The sequence below is a fragment of the Eutrigla gurnardus genome (assembly GCF_963514095.1).
Source record: "Eutrigla gurnardus genome assembly, chromosome: 17".
NCBI classification, from domain to species: Eukaryota; Metazoa; Chordata; class Actinopteri; order Perciformes; family Triglidae; genus Eutrigla; species Eutrigla gurnardus.
The window spans coordinates 11,317,664-11,345,119 of record NC_139928.1 but is presented as its reverse complement, the minus strand read 5'-3'; the positions used below and the strand labels follow the sequence as shown (position 1 = coordinate 11,345,119).

Below are 27,456 nucleotides of genomic sequence, written 5' to 3'. Positions count from 1 at the left end.
CCGTCTATCTTGAACTTTCCTCAAATTCCTCATATAGATAGTTGTCACCACTTGCTCAGCGAAACACTTCTCTATATCTGCAAACTTTAGTTCTTATCAGGCAAAACAAGGACCTCATTTAGCCCTTCTGCAGAGCGGTGCCGAAACAATATCACATTTGATAAGAATTTAGACACAACACCGTGATAATGGGTTTATGCTGGGGGAGCCAGCTTGTGTAGCAAAGCGTTTAATCCTCACACAGTGTAGATTTATAAAGACAGCTAAAACCTCAAACAAAGAGGGACGCCGGTGGGGGGAGGGGGGGGCTGATGAGAAAATGTTTGTGTGAATGTGTGTGTATAGGTGAGGCCAAGTGAAGTTTGTGTGTGTGTGTGTGTGTGTGTGTGTGTGTGTGTGTGTGTGTGTGTGTGTGTGTGTGTGCTCCCACTGCAACTAATTTATTCTAGTTCTCACTTTCCTCTTAGGGAGGTGTTTTCACAGTTTTCCTTTGCACTTCTCCTGACAGACAATTTAAAACTGTACCCTGATTTAACCTTAAACTTCTTGTCTCCCTCATATTTAAAATAAAAAATGTAGGAGACATCTTCAGGGATGAAAAAGAAAAGCTTTTAAGGGTGGGAGGGGGGGGGATTTAAGTCTCGAGGAGAGAGACGGGCTAGTTAGTGAAGGATTGGCATTTCTCTAATACCTAGCCACAGGCTTTAATCAGGCAGGACTCAGCCTTGTGTGCTATAATGAATGAAATAAAGGCCGGCTGAAAAGCAGTAGTTTAATTAGATGCTAGCCATCATCGGAGCAGTGGGGAGATCCAATGAGGCAGGTCAGTGAAGGCAATCTGTGTTGGATCTCTGTCTCTGTCTCTTTCACTCAGTCTCTCGGTGTCATTCGCACATCAGCATGCTTCTGTCACACTTTCTCCGGCTCCCTCGGAAAGATTCACCATGAGATTCACGATTCACATGCGGGACTGCAGGGCTGAAGAAGATTGCTTCTAAGGGCCGTACCAACTCGTCAAGGATTTTACTTTTTTTTAACTATACTTGATACAGAAACAAGTCATCAATCATCACTTCTGTGAGGCTTTGAGCTAAATGGCATCGTGCTGATCTTGTAGCAGATATAATACATTCACCATGTTAGCTTAGCATCGTTTGCATACCAACATTTGCTACTTAGCACACATAACAGCTGAGGCTGGCTGAAGTATTTGTTTTTAAGGTATTTGGTCACAAACCAATGAATTGGAGGAATTAAAATGTTGATCTTGTCATGCTACTAGATGAAAAAAGTTAAGGCATGACCAACGTGATCTTGAGAGGGGAAAATGTATGTCTGTACCAAGTTTTATTGCAATCAACTAACAGACATTGCCATCCATTGTGTCATGCAAGACTGACAATCTGCCTTTCATGTTTTCACCTATGAATAATAAAGTGATCATACAGAAAAAGATCCAATTATGGATAATTTCCATGTAGGAACATGGAACAGAAGCGACCACAGTCTTGAGTATATAAAATAACTAAGGGACCAGTGGGATTGATCTGATTTACATTGAAACCTCATGAATATCCGTCCTCCACTCCATACCGTCTATAATCTGAGATTTAGAGAAGAGAGTTGGCTCCCTCTGCTTTCCACCCTGCTGGGGTCGTGGGGGTTGAGCAGCCTTCTTTGTGAGCCAGGCCTAGATGTTTTAACTGGTTAGCGGAGCTGGCACTGAAAAGCAGCCTGCCGGATGCAATCAGTCCGTCAGTGCTGCTTCTTAGGACCAGTCGAACCAAATGGACAGCCAAGCTGCATGACCCGATAGAGACCTAGTTTTCTCCCCGTCCCCCTCCTTCCTGAGCTCTCTTTTTCTCTCCCTCTTCCTTCTCCCTCTTAACTCTGGACTCTCCCCTATTGATAGGGACTGTTTTGGTGATGGGATTTCAGCCTAAAATAACTGACTTCTAAGAGAAGGTTAGAAAGAGGGAAAGGGGAATGTTGGACTCTGTATGAATATTTTCCATTTGCATATTTCATCGTGCCAGAGCAAATTCATGCATGGCATGTTTATCAATTATATTTGAGGGTCCTACTTGTCTCACGTCAGAAAGCATGCCAGCAGGGTTTGGGTCAGGCTGCCATGGCTGTGCTGAATATAGTGCCATTTTATTTGATCCTGTCTCAGACGATATGTCCTCCCAGTGGTGGAGAGACTGGAAGTAACATTGTGCCGTAGTGACTTAATTCAGGGGGCTTATCAGTTGACCACCCATCCTTTCGTTCGCTGCCTTTATTTTGGGTCCAGATCTCAGTGGCAGCATGCAAAAGAAACGACCCTAAAGGTATTTCTGGCTTGCTACATCCTCCAGCTTTTCTGAAGGAATCCCAGGGTGCTCTCAGGCCAGATGGGATATGTAAACCCTCCAGCATGTTCTGAGTCAGCCTCCCCAACTGGACTCTTCCTGAATCATCCGTCAGACAGACAGAAAGAAAGACAGACAGACAGAACAAGTCTCAGAAACTGTCAAGATGAATGTAATCAAAAAAAGCACAAGCCTGCAATACATTTTGTGCAAATGTACCATTAAAAAAATATGATTATTGATGTTTGTACACAGAGTCCCCTTCTGCAGATACCCAGTTCATATGAATCAGTAGCACACCTTTCCCTCCTCTCTTGCAGGTGATGCCATCGCCCAGCTGACAGACGTGGGACCGGCCTTGCTGCCCCAGTCAGATGGACAAGTCACGGTGTTCAGTGATAGGACAGGGATGGTGAAGGCCGCCCGCCTGCTGCTCTCTTCAGTCACCAAAGTCCTGGTCCTTGCCGACCGCATCGTCATCAAACAGATCATCACATCACGCAACAAGGTGAGACATCACAACCAGTCGATGTGTATAAGCTCGCTTGCTTAGACTCGTTTTCAGACACACACACACACACACACACGAGCACACACCTTGGCAAACTCTACCCGGAGCCTTTTATTTCCTAATAGATAAGCACTGGCTCTCTGAAGGAGTACTCTGGAGGTAATTGAAGGAGAGCAGTGCATTTAGTGGTCACATAAAAACACAGAGGAAGAGACTGTCCCTCCTCATCGTACCTGGCCATGCTCTTAGCCAGACAATGTGATTTGGATGTAGCTGAGCCAAGAATGGAAACAGGAAGGCCTAATCACGACTGGTTAGCATCGTTTGAACAGACAGTCGACATCCCCTTGTTATCCATTACTGGCAAACACAATTACACCTCTTCCTTCTTTGTCTTGCGTGGATAAAGGCTGCTGCGTCAGCCTAGCCTCGGCAGGTAAATTAGAAGCTACATAGACAACTAAAATGCAGGTTAGGAACTACTTAATCATGTGGTTTTATTTTAGGAGATCACAGATATAACGAGCTATTGATACTACAAAAAGGAGAGCTGGAGTTACACAGAAATACAATATAAAAAGTGTAATATTGAAGTATATCACAGTCCAACTTATATTCTTGGCTCTGCTGTAGGTAAGGCTTGAATCTTGGGGTATAAATAGATCTGGAATAGGTCGTTACAGTGTGGAAGGATTTCAAGAACGCAACCATATGTGGCTACTCTGATTTTTTTTCTCACTCCTCGCAGGTCCTGGTTACCCTCGACCATCTGGAAAGAGTCAGCACCTTCCAGGAATTTGTACAGATTTTCAGCCAGTTTGGCAACGAGATGGTGGAGTTTGCCCATCTTACTGGAGACAGACAGAATGTGAGTATCGTGTGAAGAAACTCAATCCATTAAACACATGTAAAGGTCAGTTAAACACTCCAACACTGTTTACATCATGGTCCAGTGATCCTATAAAGTGGCCTATGCTTTCAGCAATGTCTTTTTTCCGCACTATATCCAGTGAGGGTAAAGCACATTTTCAAAACAAAACAATTGCGTAACACATTAGAAAACAGTCCAACTTTGGGTTTTTAACTGAAATACTGCTAATCCTTCTTTGATGCATACATTCAGGCTTTGCAGCTAAAGCACTTTGCCTGCAGAAGCTGGTGAGAAGTGCACCAGCTGCGATATCTAGACAGGGAGAGAGGATCGACTATCCCTCTTTCTGAATTTCTTCGCAGCACGTGTTTTGAAACGCACATCACGTCCCCCCCCAACTCATCGGCAGCTAATGCTTCCCCTTCCTCATTTGCCGCCCTGTTTTTCCTCATCTTTTTTGTTGCATTCACTCCCACTCATGCACTTTCAGCACACGGGCCTTTAGAAAGTCTACCATCTTCGTCTATTGAAGCCATACAAGCACAGAGGCAAATTAATGACAGATAATCACATCGTCCTTTGTAATCTATGGGGAAGTAATGGGAGGGGAGTTGATTCAGCTGCCTTTTTCCAAATCCTCCAATGCCTAATTCGATGTGTCTATTTCTATTTGGAACAACACGGAGGGGGATGCAGCAGGTCGCACGCTCTGCATCTTCATACCCATTCTGGTTGCATCTCTTTTTATCAGGGGAGATCTAACCTGTGTAACGTATGTGTATCTTTTCATACATGTAAGAGAAGTGGTTCACACTTTTGATGTTTCGAGCCCCTCAGACACCCAGAGAGTTCTTAGAAGTTGCAGCAGAAAGTAAAACCACCCATTACCATCTGTGGTGTGTGTGTGTGTGTGTGTGTGTGTGTGTGTGTGTGTGTGTGTGTGTGTGTGTGTGTGTGTGTGCGTGTGTGCGCTGCAGGACTTGAAGGATGAGAAGAAGAAAGCACGGATGGCAGCAGCCAGAGCAGTGCTGGAGAAATGCACCATGATGCTCCTCACAGCTTCCAAGGTAAACAGTCGATGCACCAGCACTGGACCGCCGGGCGAAGGGGTTATAGATTACATATGGTTTAAAGATTTACGGCCTTCTCGTATTGATTTGATTTCAAGGCTTCTCAAATAAGAATACTCACATCAATCAATCATGGAGAGGGCTAGACAATAGAAAGAAAGGAGCAGAGGAGGACATGAGTGGTGACATTTTCCATTTGCCATCCAAAGACTTGCCTGAGGCACCCAGATTGCGAGTCGGCGCGAATCAACAAGGACGCCGTGTTCCACCGGATGCGCTGTGCCCTGGAGCAGGTCATCGAGATCGTCACCGAGGCTCGCAGCTGCGGGGAGAACAGGATCCTTCCTGCCAGCATCTATAACGGCATCAAGGACTTCAAGGTAGGAGCGAAAACGTAACTTAGCGGAGGTGTCTGTAGAGTAAAGTGATGATCCTCTTCATCGTGCTGATCAAGTTTAAAAAACACTTTCAAATGGCAGTAACTTAATCTATTCATGTTAATAAGAAAAGACCGTCACACTATGACGATGGTATCTCTTCTCCCTCCTCCTCGTGCGCTGGCTAATGAAAGGGAGAAACAACAACCAAGAAGGTTTTGATGGGATCTTTAGCAGGAGATGAAAGGAGAAAGTGTTTTAATGAAAGGGCCCAGAGACGCTTGTTGCTTTTAATAAACTGCACCGTAGCTCTTAATGGCAGTTTAGCTGAAAGCTTATGTAAACCCGTCATGTCAGGACACATAAACAGACGTCGTCGTTTCGTTTAAAAACAGGTCTCTGTGGGAAAAGAAAGAGAAGGATAGAACAAACAAAAAAAAGGCGTTAGTACATGAGATGCTGTTCGCACAATGTTAATTAACGACCAGGTCATGTTGATAATGATGAGATAATAAATTGTGTAGTAAAACTCTTGGATGTGCTGCCACCTTGATCTGCTCCCTTAACTCACATCCCCAATTCCCAACCCTCCCCTTCTCCTCCCCTCCTCCTGCAGTCCAGTGTGGAGTGCCTGAGGGAGAACCTGTACTCCGCGTCCCCCCAGGGCATGGGCAGCCAGCTGGAGGCGCTGGTTGAGCGGACGGAGGACTTCACTGATTCGGCCTACACCAGCCACGAGCAGCGGCAGGCCATCCTAAGCCTGTGCCAGCTGGCGCGCCAGGACACCCAGCAGCTGGTGCACGCCTGGGTTGAGGCGGTATGTTGGCACAGGCGGACGCGCTCGCACAGATGCTCGCACTCCTGCAGTAATATTCAGAAAAACATATGAAAGCATATGCAGAATAATAATAAGCACTTCATTTGTGAGAGAGTGTTGGAAGAAAAGAAGATTGGTTGGAACGATGGGGAGTTGGGGAGGTTGAAAACCAAATGTAATATTTAATACCTTATGTGTGCCTTTAAACACTGCAGGCAGTGGAACACACACACGTTAAGACTCCCTCCACGGCCCACCCAGACTTCTTTTTGCCTACTCACTTTCTTTTCATGCATCCCTCCCGGGATAACAGAGCATAATAACCAAGCTGAATAAATGAGGCTCAGTCAGTCGAGAGAGAAACATTACATAGCGTTCCCGCGTCTCGCCATTCAGTCTTCTTTGGCCTTCAAAGCTGATGGACTGGAAACACATGAAGTCATTATGTTTCACTTTCTCATTGGGAACTATATTTTTTCCCTCCAGTGTGTTTAGAGTTGACGGAGAAGCTCTTCTTGGGTGTTCTCTTTGTGGTTCTTGTTGATTCTTGTTGTGGAAGGTTCCGTTGTAGTCATTGAGTTTTCATTCAGACCGGATCAATCGGTCTGAAAGTTGTACAATACTTAAACAAAACAGTTTGTTTTAATCGTTATAGTTTGATTGCATAACTTGTCCCTTGCGTATTCAGAGTGTAAAAAGTTCAACTGTAATTGGAAAGTCAGAAACCATGATATTAACACTCCCAAGTTCATTTTCCAATCCAGTCGTTTTCTTTCACCATACTCTTCCAGGCAATAATGTAGGTTAGTGCGCGGGCCTGTCAGAACAGGTCGGCTCTCCTGTTTTATTCCCCTCTTCCCCTCTCTCTGTCTCACCGGAGCAGCAGTCTGTCCACGCCAAAGAAGCCACAGAAGACATGGAGGTGGCCATCCTGAAGACGTGCCAGAGCGTCAGCGACCTCAGACGGGAGGTGAGTCTGAAAAGATGTACAGAGAGACACATGACATGACAGGGATGTCTCTCGCTGGAGGCTCTGCCTCTACAGCTGGTTTCCCACTTTCCTTTTCCACATCGCACTTCAGCTCACCTGTCGTCTCTCTGTCAACTCAACCATGTCGTCGTGTCACCTCCACCTCTTCTTTTTACTTCGCCTCTTCAAAATCCATTCACGTCTCACTCGTCGTTCTTCCTCCCCCCACTTCATATTCTGCAATTGAATCTTTTATTCCTCCTCCAGCTCCATAAGGTGGCAGTCATTCGGGCCTCTGACTTGCTCAAAGTTCATGGGGAGCAGTTGCCTCTACGAGCTCTCAAAGCTTCAGGTGCCGAGGGAAACCTGGAGGCGGTGGCCCAGTATTCACGCACACTCACCGAGCAGAAGGAGCAGCTGGTGGAGGTAGGCGGGGGCAGGGAGGCCAGGGGAGAGCCACCTAGTAGAGGTTTTCAACAAAAAAAATACACCTGTGGAAATCTTTAGTGAAGTTTAGATGTGGCTTTTGTCATACTTTTCATTTGAATACTGTGGCAAAGAGGCTAAAAACACATTGACATCTGCTAAAATTGAAGACTTCGAATCCTCAGCAAAGTGAAAGTCTACATGTGGCTTTGTTATGCAAACAGCCAGCAGAAAAATGCCATGCAGGCTTCGTCATGTCTTTATTAGTAACCCTAACAAGGGGAACCTACAGTAAAGGGTGAAAGGAGACACAGTGGAAGAGTTAGGTACTCTTAAATTATATATTAATTTACAAAAAGAACACAAAAAACGTTTCCATGTGGAACCTTTTAAGATTGACTCATCCAATCGCACTAAAGACAAGCTAAAACACCAGTTGACTTGTACCATATTTCTATATTTAATCCAATACATGAGAAATCACTGAGATGTTTCCTTATTAAATCAGAAGATATTGGTATTCAAAAGGGAAAATGACACAATGTTCCTTGCTCCGTCTCAGAATTTGAGGATTTTCTAATCTGGGACAGCTCACACTGTAATCTGGGGGACTAGCTATTAGGTTTAGAAAAGCCTACTTAAATGTATACAGAGTCCCTTTGTCAGCCATGCTCATGTTTGGCCATTTAATTTATATTTGTCTTTACAGACTACAGCCGGAGAAAAGAACTAGTAGCCTGTATGTTCACATGAAGAATGTGAAACTATAACCTAGATATAAACCACATACTATTACAAATAATCTTCAAAAATGTCAGATTTCAGGCAGAAACCATAACAATACAAATGTAATAAAGTCATAAATGTTACATTGAAGTTAAGGCCTCTCTCTGAATTATCTGAAAAGAAAAAATGTAGGGCATTTAGTTTTCCTTTATGCACATTTTGCCTGCGGAATAACATAGTATGTATGACCCACTTTAGAAACAACATTTCCTGTAGTGTGACGACTAAAGAATGCTCAACACTTTTTCACAAGGTTATGACATCATTCAATGCGAGAATGCATCACAAACATAATTTGACAACAATAAGGAACGTTCATTTCATTGTCCCGCCCTTGTTTGTGTCATCTCTTTTACATGGTGGCTTTGATTCAACACCAGTCATACAGACACTAAGAACCCTGATCCATTTCATGCAGTATGACTTTGAAACAATCCCCTTTCCCTCCTGTGTCTCCGACCTCAGACCTGCCGGCTGCTGTGTCACGTGTCAGGCACGGAGCCTCTGGAGATTACCTGTGTACACGCTGAGGAGACCTTCCATGTCATCGGTCCACAGGTAACTTTAACCAGCTTTCTTTGATAGGGTGATATTATAACCCAGTGGACTTGCAGCTACAGAGGAGACCAGATAAAAATACTATTTAATTCAACTGCGTGTCAATAAAGTCAAACTGATCAAAAACATGGTCTGGGAATTCAATGAAATCAGAGTCTACTTAGCAGTGGGGAGGCAAAATAGTCTAATTGCCTCACGTCTCCTTAGTCTGCCTCATACACCTGAGACCATGCTGTCCATCTAGTCCCCCATATCCCCGATCTAATTATGTTTGCTCTTGGAAACCATCCATGCCAGTAATTATCCAGCAATGTAGAATGTTCCCGGCCTGCGGTAGGAATGTCAGGCCCTGTGCGACTCCGCAGCACTCCTGGTTCAAAGGTCAACCAATCAATAACACTGCAGTATGGGGTGGCGGCAATGATATGTCTCTGTGTCGGCCCAAAGTAATAGAGGGGTGGCCCGGAGGGTAATTGGCTATTAAATACTACACTGTCGCATGGGTGTGTGTGTGTGTGTGTGTGTGTGTGTGTGTGTGTGTGTGTGTGTGTGTGTGTGTGTGTGTGTGTGTGTGTGTGTGCGTGCTCCCACACATGCGCACATGCTTGTGTGTGGTTTTTAAAAGTTTTATTAGTAATAGCAGATATAAATCGTCAAACATATTGCAAGCTTGAGATAAAATGAATCATGCGTTAGAAATGTGCCGACCTTAATCCTTTTACTATGTAAAGAACATTGATGACGAAGCCTTCAAAACCTAATTCTTATGACCAGATAAACATAAACAAGTTATAATCTTGGTTGTTGTTTTTTGGTTTACTCTAATTATGAGTTTGTGATTCATCTGTATGAGAAACTACGAAAGTAATTATGTGCTTTTTAAAAAAAATGTATCTGTTGTGAGTGTTTCAGTGTTACGAGCAGCAGTAGAATGGAGAGTGAAGAGAGAGAGAAGTCTGTGTTTTACTGTCTTGCCGTGTTGATTAAATCAGATTCCTGTATTCCAATACAACTGAGATGGGAGAATGCTACCCATCAAGAAAACAGATTTACAAAGATTGTAATATTAGACATATTGATGGCTTGGTTTAGTTATTGTCTGGTGTTTGAACAGAACAGTTTGAAAGGGACAGCAACTTCTAGTCTTGTGCATTGAATTTCAATGGCAGGAAAACCTTGGGTTTATTTTAGATCAATAGCAGCAGTGGATGAATTCAAAAATCCCCACAGTGAGTTTCCCCCTCCTGGACAAGAACAAGACACTTTATTTCTGTCTTTTACTGGATTTCCATAGTTCTTCTCTCCCTGGTTACCGACCGATTTTTATTTAAATATAAATTTCCTCAGATCATCTCGGCAGCCCAGACGCTGGCCCTCCACCCGTCCAGTAAGATCGCCAAGGAGAACCTGGAGGTGTTCTGCGAGGCCTGGGAGTCGCAGCTCTGTGACATGGCCCTGCTGCTGAGAGAGATCAACGACGTCTTTGAAGGCAGGCGAGGTGCGTTTTTGTTCGGTTATTAACGGATGCTCGTGTGCATTTGGGGGTTCGGCAGCTCGTACATGAGTCTTTCAAGAAGAGCGAGAAGCAGATAAAATGTGCTGCCAATGGCTTTTTTTAGCCTTAAAGGATGAACTTCTCTGGTAAAAAAAAAACCTTAGTGAACGCTTCGTTTCAAAGCAAAGCCAGCGCATTACCTTTAAAAATGTATCATCGCAGACTGTGGGAAAGCATTGTGTAAAAGGATCAGCGGTCAATGTCATTAAACAGCCTTGCATTCATTGCTCCTGTGTACTTTCTTTCTCTATTCACTTTTGCCTGAAGTGTCTAAATCATAGACGGCCCTTCAGACAAATCAATCATTTGTATCCTGTGTGACTGTGTGTATATCTGCACCTACACACAGATCTATGTTTGTATGGAGACGCGAGCTTTCACACACCGTTAAGCCTGAGAAATCTCAGACAGGGAAAAGATGTTTTGGCATATTTCCAAAACACGGTTGCCCTCACATAAAACGTAGTAAATATTGTGGCACTAAATGCCGCGGTTAAGTGTTATATGGGAGAGATTTGCTTCTAGTGAACATGACAGTAGAGTGAATCATCCCAGTGAGTCAATAGAAATGAACCAATGCTGATTGTGTTTATGACGAAAGATAGAAATGTGTTAAAGGTGGACGGTGATAAAAAGCGATATGATTTCAGCGCCATAATTACTGAACACCATAATTGTGACCCTTGTCTTTATCCATATCAGTCAATCACAGAAAAATAACATTATTTGAGTTCTATTCCAGTGAAAATGAGATCTTTGAGGAAATGTCTTTAAATTTGACACAAACGTCCACTTGCACTCGAGCATGAAGTGATTGTATTTCAGCGGTCAATGTGACCTAACAGAGCACGTTACTGGCCATAACTCTGGAATTCATTATGCAAATTATGATCATTTCACATAAGATGTCTAATTGGATTAGAAATGATGAGACATGCAAGTAAACTGCAATGCGACCCAAGGCACTAATTCTAGTTTTTGTTTTTCTTTGTTACGTCGTGTTCGGGGTTGATCACTAAAACTTTCTTCCCCTAGGAGACAAAAGATCTTATTTGTCACTTCCTAGACCCGGGGTGAGTATCACACCTTCCGTCCTCATCAATATTCCACTGATCTAATCGTAGTAATCCTCTGATTGATAACGCTCTCTTTTCCCCACAGAAACACTCGGCTAACTTGAAGACTGCCAAGGCTGTCAAGTTGGATGCAGAGGTAGCGTACACTGTTCTCCTCCGGCTTTCAGCACAATACATCACCACACGTCTCCTATCCCGTTGTGACAGCAGTATATTCATCTCCCGGAGAACTCCACGTCACTCGCTTGAAGAATTGATGGTGTTTGCATGCTAATAGAATGCCGTTTTTTTCTGCTGGGTCGTCGGTTTTTCAGACGCCGCACCACCACAGGAGGCAGGATTATGCTGATTTTAGAACGCATTATGGTGTGAACAAATGGAAATAAATCTGTTTGCTAATATGCATTTCTACGGCGACATCCATCATGTTTACCGGTGTGGAATCACATCGTGCGTCTTGTTGTGTGAGTGCAGGAGCAGACGAGCATGGCCAAGCTGGGCCTGGAGCTCCGTCTGCTGTCGTCGGACGTGGACACGGAGGTGGAGAAGTGGGAGGAGCAGGAGCACGACATCGTCAGACAGAGCCAGAGCCTCGCCAGCATGGCATACAACATGCACCTGTTCACCAGGTGATTGAACCGCCATGTGCATTTGGGAGCTCAATAGCGTAAAGCCTCGTTAGCGTCCACATGAATCTCTTTAGAGGCTAATGAGATGCTGGAGCTCCCGGCTATCGATATTCAGTTAAGAGGCAACGTTGACATGACTGTGACTTATTCTGATGATAAAATTGTTGCTTTCCGTTGGTTGCCGTGGACGTATTTTGTCCTCATCCATCTCTCTCATCCCTGTTTCCTTCCCTGTTTCCCATATTGATTCCCCAGAGGGGAGGGGCTGCTGAAAACAACACTAGATCTTTTTCATCAAGCTGAGGTATGTACGTCCATATCCGCTAATCTCCCCTTCTCTCCACCTTGTGTTCTGTTTTCTTCCTTTTATCGAAGTTGCAAATGAATGCATCTGTTATTTCATTAAACCGAAGGCACACTGTGGGCCGGCAGATCAATAGATTAGTAAATGCCAGCATCCACTCATTCACTTCCCTCTCGCATCTGATAGGGCATGACCGGTAGGACAGAAATATAGTGCCGTGTGTCCCCGGCCACGGCGGACACATGAGGTGACAGCAAACAAGGCTGCATGGAGGAGTGGATCTATTGAATTCGGATCTTTGCCAATAATGTGCAGTGATTTGTAGAATCGGGTCCCAAAATGTCAGCCAGGATTTATTTCATTCGGGGCAAGCAAGTGGAGATAAGAGAGGAAGAGGAATGAGAGAGGAAGGAGAAGGGAAGGAGGCATGCTGATAAGAAAAGATAAAAAAAAATTCAATCTAATAATATTTACCCACTGCTTTAGTTTCTTTTGAACGGGTTCCTGGTGGAAGTCAAAAGAATTACAAAATATATATTAAAAATAGGTTTTTATTGTATTTGTGTATGGCTTTTTTAAAATGTATGTCTTTTTTTCTGACTCATTCTTAAGGTTCTCTCTGAAGAGGGGCTCCAGCTGTGCTCATCTCTCCGCACTCTTTCCACTCAGGTATATACCAATGCAATCTCTCTCTCTCTCTCTCTCTCTCTCTCTCTCTCTCTCTCTCTCTCTCTCTCTCTCTCAAACACACACACAGTTTAAGGCTGGCCACCAAATCACAATGAGCTCACGTAAAACCATTTCCAAATATTTTTGCGCATTAAGCACTCTATAAAAAGAAACGTAGTGCATGTTTTATAAAAGAAAGAAGACATCTTGAATACGTAGCAATAAAACGAATGCAGTAGAAAATAAAAAAAATAAAAAAACACATTTTTGTACACTGTAGTGATATGAAGCTGTAGAAATAAGTATACAAGTAAATAACAGAAAATAAGATTTTTTTTTGTTTTGTTCTTATTGTTAATGCTTCTCACGCACACACACACACACACACACACACACACCCGTATCACCCATTCTGGCATGCCCCGGTGCCGGGTCCACCTTATAAATCACACGGCGAGAGCAGGAAATTGAGGCTGTCACACACTTTCACAATCCTCTCTCTTCTCCGAGTTGAGATCCAACAAGCAAACAAAGCCTTCCTTCCTCTTGCCCTCCACCAGCTTCTTCCACAGGTCCTCCAAGTGTAATTAAATGGCTCTTTTTGACAGCCGTTAACGACCTCCATTTGTCACCACAGCGTCTGTGAGTGTGTGCGTGTGTGTGTGTGTGTGTGCGTGTGTGTGGGGCAGATGAAGAAGGGGGGAGTTGACTGTGACTGCCCAGGACTAATTCATAATCAGGAGGCCCGGCTCTTCAACTTGCCTCACGCTTTCTGATTAATTACATCAAACAAACGGACGCTAATGGAGTCTATCTCTCTCGCCCTCCGCCCGCCACCAAACACACTTGTAGCACACCTGCGTGGCCCCCGTTCAAATTATGAGGCTATTTATGCATATAAGCTTGAGCCTTTTGTGATTGAGGTTAAAGAAGGGTTTGTGTACCTTTGTCAGTCATGAGTAGCGCTGCGCTGCATGAAAGAGCTTGTGTTTGTAGGTCGCTGGTGGTGTGGAACTGAAATAGATTGATTGACCCCCCCCCATGACTGAGATGGAGGGATTAACCCAGCTGGATAACAGAGTTTAAGCAGTAGATCATGACCTGGCTGTGTCAAGCTAAACTAGGTGTTTTTATTACACCTTCCTTTTTATTTATTTCCACGTTGGCTTTTTTCGTGATGCATGATTTTGTTTTTGAACAAGTTCACCGTAGATCCAGTTCAGTCTATCAATGTCTGTACCTATTAGCCCAGTCTCCCTGGATATGCCGTCATCAAACCATCTGTCCTGACAGACACCTCTCTCCCTCTCTTTCTGTTCCAGCTAGTTGATGAGGAGAAGTCTGTGGTGGTGACAGAGCTGGAGAAACTGGTGGCATTGTGCCAACAGCTGCAGATGGGAGCCAAGACTCCTGTACAGGGCAAGACTGCCACCTTCCAGAAGGTACTAATACTACGCTTGTGTGTCTCTCTCTGTGTGTGTGTGTGTGTGTGTGTGTGTGTGTGTGTGTGTGTGTGTGTGTATACCTAAAAAAACAATTCAAACAATGACAGGTCTGTGCCCGGAGTCTGTTTTGTTTAGTGGACATCAAATTAGTAACATCACACAGAGTGCAGAGCAGAATTACTGAATTTTTTCTTTCTTTTCTTAAGGCGATAATTAGCTTCAAAAGGCATTACAATCACATCCTCAGCTACAGACAGGCATCAATGGATGCTCAATGAACACACAACAGAGCACGACTGACTGCGCTGCTTCATTACCGGCTACGTGATATCTTAGCGATGAACACCAGTAACGCCATCGCCGGACACAGGGCGCTAGATTAATGAATGTCTGTGAGGAATTAATGAGGACGTCGGGCAGGGAGGATCCGCCTTAGGTCACCTTGTAATGAAGGCGAAGGTTGTAATCAAAAGGACGGGACTAAGAAGAGCGCGTCCCCCGCTGATTAACGAGCATCTCTTTGACATGAATTGGCTCCCATCTCGCCGTCTCTCTATCTGGATGTTGGCGTTGTCATTTATCGGGGGGGAGTTATACGCTGGGTGGACGTGTTAATGCGTTCTTTGTATACAATGTGTATCCATGCTAGACCTCTTCAAGACGCTCTCTCGGTTGTATTTCTTTGCCTCTAGGTGGACTCGTCCATTCAGACAACCAGAAGTGTCTTGACTGTGGTTCTCTCCCTCCTCCCCTTCTGCAATAAGCTCACCAGAAAGGTGATTAAACAACACTCATGACTGAATTACTGGTACTTGTACATGGAAATTATTTTTACTTACACACAATAGAATAGAAGACAAGATGGTGATCTCATTTTTATCATTTTTTTCCATTCCCTCTCCATGCTGTGTCTGTTTGCAGTACAAGTCCGAGAGGAGCAGCAGTGCGAGTTCCCCGCAAGACTGGAAAGAGAGGCAGGATGCGTCCACACCTGTCAAAGAGGAGGGAGCTCTCAACGGCAAGAAGAACAACAACGGCTTCGGTGTCAAATCCTTGGAGCAGCACATTGCTGGTCTTAACCTCCTGGAGAGCAAATAATCCAGGAAACAGTCACCTCCTTTGTCCACTATTCTCCCAACATTGCTGTCTAGGAGAACATTTTAATCCCGGAAATACTTCACTCCCCCTCATCCCCATGCACCCACCAGAGAGTGGGCTACAGCAGCGTCCGTGGTGAAGATGCTTCCCTCGGGTCCGTCAGAGTTTGTGTCTGCTGTGTGGATGGTGGAAGCTTTACAGAGAGGAAGACGCAGATCCAAGCTCGCTGTGCCCAGAGGCGGTTTTAACCAGGGTAGCGGTTACCTGAAGCACCAGTTCCACCCCAGTCCACAAGATGGAGACAATCAACCAACACTATGACTTCGCCATTTGCAGCGAACTTCCTAAAAAAAGATATTGAGTTGATAAACTGATCAGAAAGCAGGAGGGTACTCCTCAATGCTCAGCCATACATCTGTCTTCACTATGTGCCTCCTGTGTAACAAACCCATTTGCTTTGTGGTGTCCTGTAAACGTGTTGCACATGTTTTCCAAATTGAGGGGGGGGTACAGTTAAATGTCTGAAAAGCCACCATGCATGACGCCATCATCACCAAAACCTTGTGTTTGAGTCTCTTATGGTCAACGTGTTCTCGGTTTGTAAAGTTAACACTAGTTCTGTAATATTAGACATAGTTGTACATTGTGTCGGTGATCTCTGGCATTCTATTCATCTCACTTGGATAAGTAAGTATTTGTATGTCAACCACACCATATGATTAATGACTACTTTCCATACAGTTTGCCATGGAATGTCAGCCATGTTAGTGAGAATCACAACTTAATGCCAAATATGATTGTCTTCATGAAATCGCTACGATGTTCAGCTTACTACTAGTGTGAAATATAAAGCTCTTACACCTCCAGTGTGCATCACTGGAGTCTTTTATTTGGGCCTGGTTTCTTCAAAAAGTCTAAAGCTGAAATGATTTTGAGGATGTCAGGAATTTACTTCATACTGTCCTGTTATTAAGTCATATTGTGAGTATAATTATAGACTTTTTTTAACAAAATGAAACATAATTCTGAACAAGCACCTGTGTCAAATGGAGCCTTGAAGTGTACTTGTTATGAAGACTATCATTGTGAAGCTGCTTGTAGGCCTATATGTAAATGGTATATGATACCTATAATATGGTACTTGAAGCAAAGTTATATAAACATAAATATATATATATATAGTCTGAATTCTAAGGTAATGACTTGGTACTCGTGAGAGGTGTGGTAATGACTGAGATGAATAACATACATTAAGCTTTAGACATGCTTTGTAAAGTGAGAGAGCAGCTAAGGATGCTGGGTATTGTAGTGGAGCTACAGATGTGAAGAAATCATAGATATAGTTTTGGACCATCTATTATTTTGACAATGAAAGGTGAAAAGTGACGCATAAAAAAATAAACAATATTTTTTCTTAAATCTCTGTTGGATTCGTTTATTGACATTCTAGAAAAATAATTCAAACTGATTAGTTGGTTGTAATATTTATAATGCTATTTTCCATTTCTTTAGTATGCAAATTAAAAAAAAGAAAAGAAAAAAGCTAAACAAATAAAGATTATTTGAAAGCAGAGTGCTGCCTGAAACCCTGTCGTTTAAGTGTAGAGGCACAGTGCTCCGATTGCAACAGTCCCTTTGAAGTGAGACAAACGTCACTTTCCAGGATAATGTCCTCAGTCTGAACCCAACCTGCTGGGTTTGGCAGAAGAGTTTCCACTTAAAATAAGGCAAGAACATGTACGCTCCGTCATGAGGGTTGAGATTGGGCAGCGGTACGTTTGGAGACAACTTTCTCGAACTCCTCTTGGCTCAGAAGGTTCTCGGTTATGCTCTTGCTCTCATCAAACTTTGGCAAGATGACGGCGATGTATCCATCGGTGAAAGGCTGTTCAGATTCGACAGACAAAAGCACTGTTAAAACATTTGTTTTGCTGAAACTTCAAACTGAAACTCATCTTGCAGTCATGAAGATTTTGAATAGCTTGATCTAATTCAAGAGGGTATTACTTTATTAGCAACTATGTACCTTTTCCTGCAAGAGAGTAGGTGTTTTTAAGATATTCTCATTGACCTCGAGAAGCCGCCCCCGGATGCAGCTAAAAAGATAAGATTTGTGTGACTGATTGTGACATAGAGGCATGTGGAATGTATGCAGAGAAGAAAAGATATCATCTCACCTGTAGATTGTGTATTCTGTGTCATCTGTGCATGTTATCCTACACAGAGGTGCAAAATCTGTAAGGAACTGACCGCCCTATAATTTGAAAACAATACAAATGTAGAGGCATTGCAGGGTACAACCATACAAGTACAAATTAATGTGCATAGAAGAGAATTTGTAGCTTCATGAATTATTATAAATTTACCCGCTTGGATTTTCCAGAGACTTTATTGTTCAGCCGACTGCAGCAATCACTGATCTGGTAATTGATGCTTTTGACCGCTCGTCCATCCTGAAGGATCGGGTGAGTCTCAGCTAAGGTGATGACACACAGTCTGCAGAGAACAAACACATTCAAAAATCCATTCATTTCCTGCGTACTTAATTACCAGTAAAAAAAATCGTCGTGTAATCATGACCACCTGTTGTTGATTTCACCGTTCGCTCATCGATAACGTGACTGTTTTTACCTGTTTGAATGCTGCAGGATGCAGTGGTCCTCACACGGTTTCCCCTTCATATCTAAATAAAAACGACCACATTACACTCAACGAACCGGAATTATTTGCATTGTGCTGGGTTATAAAAGTCTAAATGTGTAATGCTCCCTCTCCCCGAGGGCTAAGGTTCAACTAACGGTAGCGGACGTAGCCACCGGGCAGCTAACACGACATGAGACGCATTTCAGTGAGATAATACTTACCGGCTCTGAACCACCGCGTGTAATATCGGTCGATAACCGAAGGCGCCGTCGCTTCTATGTCTTTCTGCTCCAAACACTCCATCAAAAGTTTCCACGACGCAGACAGGCTGCAGCCAAAAGACGTAGCTTTAATTTACAGCAGTGTATACCACAACTTTGAATTGGCGGACAATAAATGGTGTGACACCAGGCGGTCCGTCTGTGGATTGAATCCGACGGTGTTAAGGGCAACAGAGGTTCCGGGAATTCTTTTCGCTTCTTTGGGTATCGTAGATATGAATTTGACATATGGAGACTTTATTAAAATGATGGGAACTTGAAGATTAAATCGTAGCTCCACAATAGCATCATCGTGTTCCAGAGTTGTTCTAATTAGAAGATTAATTTCACAATATTCATGCAATATAAACAAGGTAACCAGATTTTCCATTTTCCACACTGAGTATTTTTGAGAATCATATTTTCAAACAATTTAAAAATGAAAATTACATTAACTTTAGTTTCAAAGATTGTACAGTGGATAATACTGGAATGCAATAAGCGAAACAGTGAAACAGCGACCCAAGTCTATTGCATGTGCATTTACATGCCATCAAGCTCTTTATGTCAAAATTAAAATTAAAATACAATCTCACCCGGACACAACTAGTATTAGCCTGTGATGCCTGAGCACAAAATGCAAAGGAAAAATTAGCCTTCAGGACTTTCTGTCAGGGATGTAAAACACAATGCCCTCACCGGCTCTACTGTAATAACCTAATGTCTGCTCTCTAGGTTGTAACCTGGACATTATCAGGGTTACGCTGACAGATTGCATTTTAATTTTGACAACAAAAAGGTTTAAGGAAATTCCCTAAACCTTAAATAATGGGTAAATATAGTAATTGTTTAAATTTTCAAATTTTAACATTTGAATAGTGTGTACACTGTACAGCATGTTAAGTCTTTGAAAATTGAATGTCAAATGATTTTTACATTTTCAAATTGTTAGAAAGTTGCATTTTCAGTTTTACTTAAATTATGCTTGCATAGATGGGAAATCAGGTCACATTGTTGATATTGCATTTTCATTGTCAAATGTGAATTAACATTTGAATAGTGTCAAATATAAAACAGCTTTTCCACTTTTATTATAATATTGTCACAGCAAGCCGCACTTGAGGATTAGTGGTGTTAGTGGGGAGAATGGACCATACAGGCTTAAGGATTCATACAATTTCTTCCAGAAAAAGGCAAACTTTATCCAGACCAGCCACAAAAATGAGAAAGCTAAACCTTTTCATTAGGTTTATCATTAACAGTTCTCAGCAGAAATGAGGAAAGACCTAACAGGACACAAAACACTAGCCTCCCTCCAATTTCATCAAGACAGAAAACCCACAGACTAAACAGTTTTATGGTCTTCCAAGCCCTTTTATACCCCAGCACTTTTTTGTGGCCAATCAGAAAGGCTTTTTGGAATTTCTGCCACTTTGACCCAGGTGGCATTAATCTCCCTTCATCTGGAGCCAATTGGTACTCAAATGCCCTTTGATAAGAGATATTATTCAAATGTACCCTCTAAAGACACATATGCAAAACTACTGTAAAAATACTGTTATTGAAGTACAAAAATAAGTAAACTTTCTTCTTTGGAACTGAAATATTTCGAAATATTTCTACAGGACAAATGATCCAGAAGTGTTTTTATAGGGATAGCATAGCAGGTTAGGGGATTAATGTCCCACTATAGAAAACCTGTGTGAGCAGGAAGGCTAACCACATAAAGTGAACAAGCATCTCTCAGACATTACAAGTTATATTAATGGTAGAGTAATTCTCTTTTCTATGGACAAACACAATTTTCTCTGGTTGGACCCATTGTGAAAGCAATTTTCACATTCACCACTAGATGTCAGACTACTGCTAACAAATGCAATAAACCCTACAGTCAATGTGATTTAAGTCTACACATGCAAACTCCTCAGACGACATCAACGTTTATTGAGTTGGAAATCCTTTGTATGTTGTTAGTAAAGCTCCCTATATTTAAACTAAAGTTATACCTCCATTTAATTAAGATTAATTTGTTTATGCACAAACCATCTAAACAATATTATATAGTATCGCACAGTATTTTTGATCAACTGCTCAATTTCTGTACTTTGAACTACGTATAATTTCTTTCCGCGACTAATGATTCTCCCAGATGTCAGATAAATATTAAAGTATGTTGAGTCTGCATCCGAGTACCTTATGTAATGACAGGGTCTAAAAGGGAACTGATGCAGGACTGAGAGACTGTTCCTGTCTCTGGATCTGTGAAGTAGCCCCTCTCTGACCCAGACCAATCACATAGCGAACACATCTGGCTCAATGCTGCGACTTGCACAATGTGGACAATGCTTAGTGAACATTTTTCAGGGATTAGCATGGGAAAGATGACCTCATCTTGGTCACGTAATTGGGAAAAAGAAAGCACAAGATGCAGGAGAGAGAGGGAGAGAGAGAGAGAGAGAGAGAGAGAGAGAGACTGATATTCGGGGGCACAATGAGTTTTCCATGCATCTACTCACCACCACCAAGACTTGGAAAGTATTTCTGTCAAGACCTATCGTAATGAGTTTTTCCATTACTCCTCCGTCTGTGGTCGGCTGCGGGCTGCAATTAATCCAGAGATTTAACACAAAACCGTCCGTAAGTGGACACAAAGGGGAGTATCTCATGGATATGCGATTTTGCATCAGGCATTTCCAATAAACAAGGCCGTCCTTAATGTGAAAACCCTGCAGCAGATATTCAGCAATATAATCAGAACATGCTGCGTACATGAGGTCATGATTTGGCAGTGAATCTTCAGTCAGAGGAGATTGTGTTGAAAGGTAACAAGAAACAATTTTGCTTTTCAAATCTTGGTTTGAGAGGGAAAAGGTCCCTGATGATAAGCAGGTGACCTCCATGACATTGGTATTCGCAAGAGTGTGTGTGTGTGTGTGTGTGTGTGTGTGTGTGTCTGTTTATCCGTGCGTTCATTGCCTACATGTATCTGTCAGTCTGTATACATTCCCCAAGCCCCAATATTGTTGAAATGAACCATTGCTGTGTCTCCCCCACTTCAAGACCCGACTTCGAGGTTCACTGGCTGGCTGTCAGACAAGCATTTCGAGTGTCTCCAGCTGCACAGGCTTCTGTGTGTGTGTGTGTGTGTGTGTGTGTGTGTGTGTGTGTGTGTGTGTGTGTGTGTGTGTGTGTGTGTGTGTGTGTGTGTGACACACACGCGTAGCTCCACGTCAGCCACTACAGCAGAGCTTCCCTTCTTCTCTGGCCTGCTGTTTTGTCTGTTTGGCTCCAACGATCTCTCCCTCCGCATGGAAGTTGTCCAACGTCTTTCCGTAGCCGGCCCTCGGTGCCAGAGCAGAGCCTGATAAGGGAAGGAGAGGAGCTCTAATCATGGGTGTGATGCGTGCATGGCCGCTTAGAGAAATACCAGTTGTTTCTTGAGGATTTCCTGGTTCGTGGCACACAGTTAGCTGTGTTTTAATGCCAGATAGATGGATGAAGTATTCCTGTGTTGTAAGGCAGACGGAGAGAATTATAGCGCGAAAGGGGGATTTCTTTTTTTCCCTAAGTGGTTCACGCAGACAAGCTATCAGTCACACTTTCAGCCATTCATTGTTTAGGAGGAGAATTGCATGCAATCCAGGCTCTCCCTCGGTATCTCATTGTTTGATCATGTCTCGTAAAATAGAGAGAGGTATGCGGCACTTAGAGAATCTTTTTTTTCCTGGAAAGTATCGAGGCACACACACCTGGATTGTCATTTAAGAGCAGAGTCATATGCTTCCAAATGGCACATTTCAAACTTCCTTGATTCACTGATATGGATGGTGGGTTTCATTTACCGAGCTGTAATTTCAGTGTAATGTTGTTGAAGTGGGTTTAGTGTTTGAGTTCCCTGGTGGAATGATCATTGGAAGTGTCACAGTGATCTGTTGTCTTGCTGAAGAAGATGGAAATCATCAGTCTGCTGTCTGTGAATGTGCTGACATGCAGCGAGGAACTCTGATAAAATGGTCCCACATCAACTCATTATTAGCTGCTATCAATCATGTCAGAGTATCTTTGTTATTTCTGGCCCGCTCTCCGAAGGCAGTGAGGCCCCGGGCTCTGAAAAAGTGAGTGTGTGTGTGTGTGTGTGTGTGTTGGCAACATCATGGTTCGCTTTAGTAACATGAAGTGGTACATCCTCCCTTCACAAGGTAACAATACATTAAATACATCTTATCAGACTGAATGATGATGTGATGACAAGTGATCGCATCATTTTTGCTCTGCCTTGCTTGTGGATTTATTGTTACCGTGGAAACAAGACAGATGTCTTTATCGGCTGAGCATAAAGCTGTTTTGCATTGAACTCCTTGCTCCTTTGTTCCACTGCTGGGTTTGCGGTATTAATAAACACATTACATTGATGAATTGTCCCGCCGACTGTGATGCCGAAGACAGACAGACAGACAGACAGACAGACAGACCCCTCCCCTGCCAGTAGGTGTCTCCTGGTGATGACACAATCCTAATCACAGCGAAAACGACAGCGGCTACGTACACAAGATGGTTGTTTGCATGAGCAACACCGTGATTAACAGAGAGCATGACCAGAGTCAGTGAAGCAGACATCATAAAGGAAAGCTATCAGCGTTTTAAATGGGTTATTTTAGCGTGTCTTCAGTAACGGTGTGAGAGAAAGGGATTAGGTGTCCCTGGAAGCGGAGCAGGACTCCCCTAGAGCCTCTTACATCACTGTTGATGTTATCTGAAAAACATTATAACAACAAAACGCAAGGGAGCCCAACATGGTTCCCGTACATGCAATCATTGGAGAACAGGCGGGGTTTTCCCCCAACAGTGATGTCATTTCACTTTGACCTCTGAGGTGTGAAGAGGGGAGGGGGTCTTCACTGGTTTGTCTCAACTGATTGACTGTACTTTCATCTTAAGCTCTGTAAAGACGATCTGTATTTTTACTGGATAAAATAGTGTTTATGAATCATTTAATGTCCAATCTGAGAGGTCACATGTTAGTCGATCTGGTTGCATCAATTATACATTTCTGTGTTCCACATCCACCTCTACTCCCCTCCGTTCCTCTTTCAGGTGCTTCATTCCTGACACTAATTTGCTCACAGCCGTCCTCTCGCTTGTCATTCTCCAGAGACGGATGGGGTTCAACAGGAGCTGAGGGCAATGGAAAGAACATGCAAAGCACGCCAGGTGGGACGCCAAATCCACATGCACACAAGAGGAACAATTCACAGGTATTAAGAGCTTTCAGCTTTTGGATTCTCACCACATGGTTTCATTTGCCAGAGCAGTAAAAATTTAACAAGATGTCTTTTACGAGGCACTGAAAGGGATATATGCATATATATTAAGTCGCCAACTGGGCTTGTTTAGGTTTACCAACAATTCCTAATTAGAAAGTGCCTGTGCTGTGCTTGCCTTAATTATCTGTAAGAAGCCACGTGGCAAACGTTTTTTGAAAGGCTCCTCACGGAAAGTGAACTCCTCTCCAAGAGGAAGTCTCCGCCTGGTGTTTGCTCGCAGCGTAGCAGCAGACAGGATGCTCGGAGGTCGAACTCAGCTGGCGGTTGAATGACAGCAGAGCCAGGTTGTTCCTTCTCATCCAAATATCCACCCTGAAACGGCTTCCCAGAAAAGCTCATTTGTACCTCCGCTCTGCCTGACAGAAGATTTCCAGATCTACGTGGTTGTTCCCTTTCAAAAAATATGCTCTCAGGTTTCACCCGTTCCCAGCATTTCTATATACTTTCACAACGTTCCTGTATTGCTCAACTTTATCATGGTCACTCAATACAGCAGTTGTTACAAGCTAAATAACATTTTCATTACTCAGAAATGACAAATGTTGATGCATCAATGAAATCACAGCACTGTTTTGCAGCGATTGTTGCTGTTTTGTTTGCCTAATTTATATTCAGATTAGAGAATACCTAAAAAAAGAACTTCATGAGCACAAAGACCGCCTCAGGTCATGGCATCGTGCACGAGAAATGGCTTAAGGAATGACAGCAGACACAGACTCCTGGCCGGTCGCATGAGAACACTTATAACCCTGGCAAAGATGTGGACATTTGGAGCTTTTTGTTGTTGAAGAGTTTGGTTTTTGTTTGTTTTCCTCTGGCTCTCCGGACAGCCTTGGACGTGGTTGTGTGTGTTGGCTGAGGCGCTTGGTCTCGGACATGTTCTCATGTGCTGTTTCTGAAAAGAACACACAGTGTTGTTGATGGTGCTCCTTTGGGGGATTTCATCGGTTTGGTGAAAATGGTCAAAAGCAATCGCAAGTGGATGTGTTGCTTTTGGCTCTAGTGGACTATTTCTCTGTTTCTCAGCAAAACTATCACAAGTATCGTTCAATCTGCAGCTGCCATACGTATGTCCACCTTGTGTCTATAGAGCAAGATAGGAATCCAGAGTGAAATGACTCATTTTATTTCAGAGCTCGACACCATACAAGATGATAACAAAGGGGGAAGTACAGTACAATGTGTTTTGGATTGAGCAAAGCAAACATTTATAGATATTTTGTGGCTCAGCAACGAGCATCCAGTGTAGAAAACGGTGAAGTCAGAGGTTTGGACAGCTGGGCCTCGGGGCAGAAGAGAGGATGTGACGAGATTAGAGGAGGCTGATTAACAGAAAACAGACTGGAGGAAGAAGAATCCCTCTCCATCTCTTAATTTCCTTCACTTATCCCACTGTCGATGGGAGATATTCCTATAGACAGAGACACGGACGGGCCTCAACTCTACTTCCTCTTCATGTTTTCGTTGAGGGAAAGAAAACAACCGAGGGCTAGTGTGCATTGTTCAAGTGTTTAACTTGGTACTTACATCCATTGTAACATCAAACAAAATGCATGTGGAGAACAAGGGATTCAACTTGGAATCCCTTCTGTCTCATCATAAAGTTGTCTTGAACACAGGGGGGTTTTTTTTCATAAGACAACACGCGCTGGAAATTCTTCCGCTCTTCACCCCACTGAGCGCCTATGTTTTTTCCCAGATGTGTTTTTACAGAGTATTGTCTTTCTTATCTGCGTCTGTATTACAGTAAGTGTTCCCATGACTGCAGGGAAGTGATGACTGATGTGAATATGGATGAGTAGATCAGTCAAAGGGAGTTTATTTTATCACGTATGTGGCCTTTGATGAAAATATGTTTCCCACAACTACGCCTTCATTGTGATTCAGAGAACTCTCGAACTTTGCCCTTTGCTTCACCTCAATGAATGATATCAACAGCGAAGCATGATCGTCGGCCGTTTTCAGGCCGGTTCCACGTGGTCTGGACTCTGGAGAGTGAGTAATGCTGACTGGACGACAGTCTCCGCATGGTGCAGCACTAGGCTTCCAGATGTATGTGAGTGCCTGCATCACTAATTGTTACACACACACACACACACACACACACACACACACACACACACACACACACACACACACAGACGTTGCTTCTCTCCCAGTCTGTTACTTGCAGGCATTTAACGAGACTTTAAAACGAGGACGGACACGTATTTGATCCTGCTCTTAAACTGAGATGAAAGTGCTGACCTCGTCTTAACTAGTCGGCGTTGGCTCATGGATTTAACGAAAGCAAGCAGTCATGCATTTTTTGCAAAAGTGATGCAAGCGATATTTACCGTCTTAGACCCCTTGATTTTAATCTTCTTAGAGCCCCGAAGAGACAAAAACGGTAGAGAATGTTTTGAAAAATGAATATATGTTTGTGTTGTAGAACTTAAATGTTTCTTATTCCCTATGAAGTGTAATCCTCTTGAGAACCCCCACGTTCATCCTAAAACCACAAGTGTGGGTCCCGACCCCCATGCTGGAAACCACTGCTTTATATTTGATAGAGAACTTTTTTGTTTTAGTTACTGTTTCCTCACTGACTAGCAGACTCCAGCAAGCTTCTGCAGACATTCTCAGACAATTTATCTTTACTGTCTGACTCAGACGCACCAGCAAGGAGCAGAAATCTATAGATAAGGACACATGCACTCTCCATTTAGACCTTATGTTTTCACGTGTAGTCTGCTCTTTGGGGTTAGTGGTTAAAAATGTTGGGTCAAGCTCTTAAAAACAGAAAAGGAAGTTGCTCAAGCACAAATACCAAAGGGAAGTCTAATTTGAGGTCTTTCTGTTTACTGCAGTGGCGATGAATGTCTATGTATGCACTCCTTCATTAACAATGTGCCGTTATTTATCATCTTATTAAATTGTTGTTCAGTAAAACTGTCATATGGTGACAATATGATATTAGTGAGAATGTCACACCGGCACAAATATCTGGACAGAGGAAGATCAACAGATATGAACAGTTTGGCTGGATGTTTGTGAGGAAATTTGAATTCAGGAATTCAGGCTTTTAACCCTGGATTCTGTTGAAAAATAAAAAGGTTCCCAGATGCTTAAAATGACTGATGCTATGGTGACAGAGTGAACACAACTTGTTGTTTCCGCAAACTGACCCTCTTGTATCATCTACTTACTCCATCAGTGAAATGAAACATATTCAAGGGATTATTTCTTCTACTTCATCAACACCAAATATTTTAGACTTAAAGTAATTCGTTCAATTGTTCTACAGCATTTTGGAATATTGGAATTGTTGACAAATGACTATGTTTAATGTGAAACTGATAGTGGCAGACCTACTGAGGCACCTGAATCTGCAGTTAACATTAGCTCTACAGAGCGTTTTAGTGTCTTTTAACTCATTGTTTCGGTTTTATGGTCTGCATCTTTACTGTTTACGTGAACGCCCACCGCTCTGCATTGGGCAGCTGTTTAAACCGAAACCAAAACGGCTAACGAGTTAGTTCCCTGTGAAAATAGTGGAACATTTAGCAGTTAAGTCAAATATTTCTCTCAGGAGTTGGTGGAGACCTAAACAGAGCTAAAAGTCAAATGTTGGTCCATATCTGGTGGAAGTGGAAAAAAGCTGCTGTTTGCTCACATTTTTCAAATCAACTCAATAAGGTGAAAATATATCATTCAGGCCGGTGTCACAACAA

At 43.0% G+C, this 27,456-nt stretch overlaps 2 protein-coding genes across 3 annotated transcripts in view; one reads left to right on the top strand and one right to left on the bottom strand.

The window, feature by feature from the left end:
- ctnnal1 (catenin (cadherin-associated protein), alpha-like 1) overlaps positions 1-16,835 on the top strand; it is a 41,702-nt gene extending 24,867 nt beyond the window's left edge. Inside the window, exons 3-19 of one of the 2 annotated variants that reach the window (XM_084032898.1) lie at positions 2,675-2,862; positions 3,614-3,733; positions 4,714-4,803; positions 5,016-5,186; positions 5,800-6,000; positions 6,884-6,970; positions 7,238-7,396; positions 8,648-8,740; positions 10,088-10,229; positions 11,331-11,368; positions 11,457-11,507; positions 11,846-12,000; positions 12,256-12,304; positions 12,917-12,973; positions 14,296-14,415; positions 15,111-15,194; positions 15,340-16,835. In XM_084032898.1, the coding sequence (XP_083889024.1) occupies positions 2,675-2,862; positions 3,614-3,733; positions 4,714-4,803; positions 5,016-5,186; positions 5,800-6,000; positions 6,884-6,970; positions 7,238-7,396; positions 8,648-8,740; positions 10,088-10,229; positions 11,331-11,368; positions 11,457-11,507; positions 11,846-12,000; positions 12,256-12,304; positions 12,917-12,973; positions 14,296-14,415; positions 15,111-15,194; positions 15,340-15,516 (1,982 nt within the window). In that variant the 3' untranslated portion in view covers positions 15,517-16,835. Of the gene's footprint in view, positions 1-2,674; positions 2,863-3,613; positions 3,734-4,713; positions 4,804-5,015; positions 5,187-5,799; positions 6,001-6,883; positions 6,971-7,237; positions 7,397-8,647; positions 8,741-10,087; positions 10,239-11,330; positions 11,369-11,456; positions 11,508-11,845; positions 12,001-12,255; positions 12,305-12,916; positions 12,974-14,295; positions 14,416-15,110; positions 15,195-15,339 lie in introns of both variants that reach the window. The other variant, XM_084032897.1, reaches the window with a different exon arrangement.
- A 100-nt stretch (positions 16,836-16,935) lies between these two features.
- On the bottom strand, positions 16,936-18,556 carry abitram (actin binding transcription modulator). Its single transcript, XM_084032930.1, has 6 exons — positions 18,381-18,556; positions 18,148-18,199; positions 17,883-18,012; positions 17,694-17,770; positions 17,543-17,612; positions 16,936-17,401 (listed from the first exon to the last, which is right to left on the bottom strand). Exons 1-6 carry the CDS (start codon positions 18,460-18,462, stop codon positions 17,264-17,266), a joined length of 549 nt encoding a protein of 182 aa, XP_083889056.1. The 5' UTR covers positions 18,463-18,556; the 3' UTR covers positions 16,936-17,263.
- Positions 18,557-27,456: the final 8,900 nt, after the last annotated feature.

Bases quoted from the DNA above. Each gene is read 5' to 3' on its own strand.
- abitram (XM_084032930.1), bottom strand. From the start codon at position 18,462: ATGGAGTGTTTGGAGCAGAAAGACATAGAAGCGACGGCGCCTTCGGTT. The intron at 17,771-17,882 runs GTAAATTTATAA...TTCAAATTATAG, and splicing joins TCTCTGGAAAATCCAAGCGG to GGCGGTCAGTTCCTTACAGA. The intron at 17,402-17,542 runs GTACATAGTTGC...GAATCTGAACAG, and splicing joins CTACTCTCTTGCAGGAAAAG to CCTTTCACCGATGGATACAT.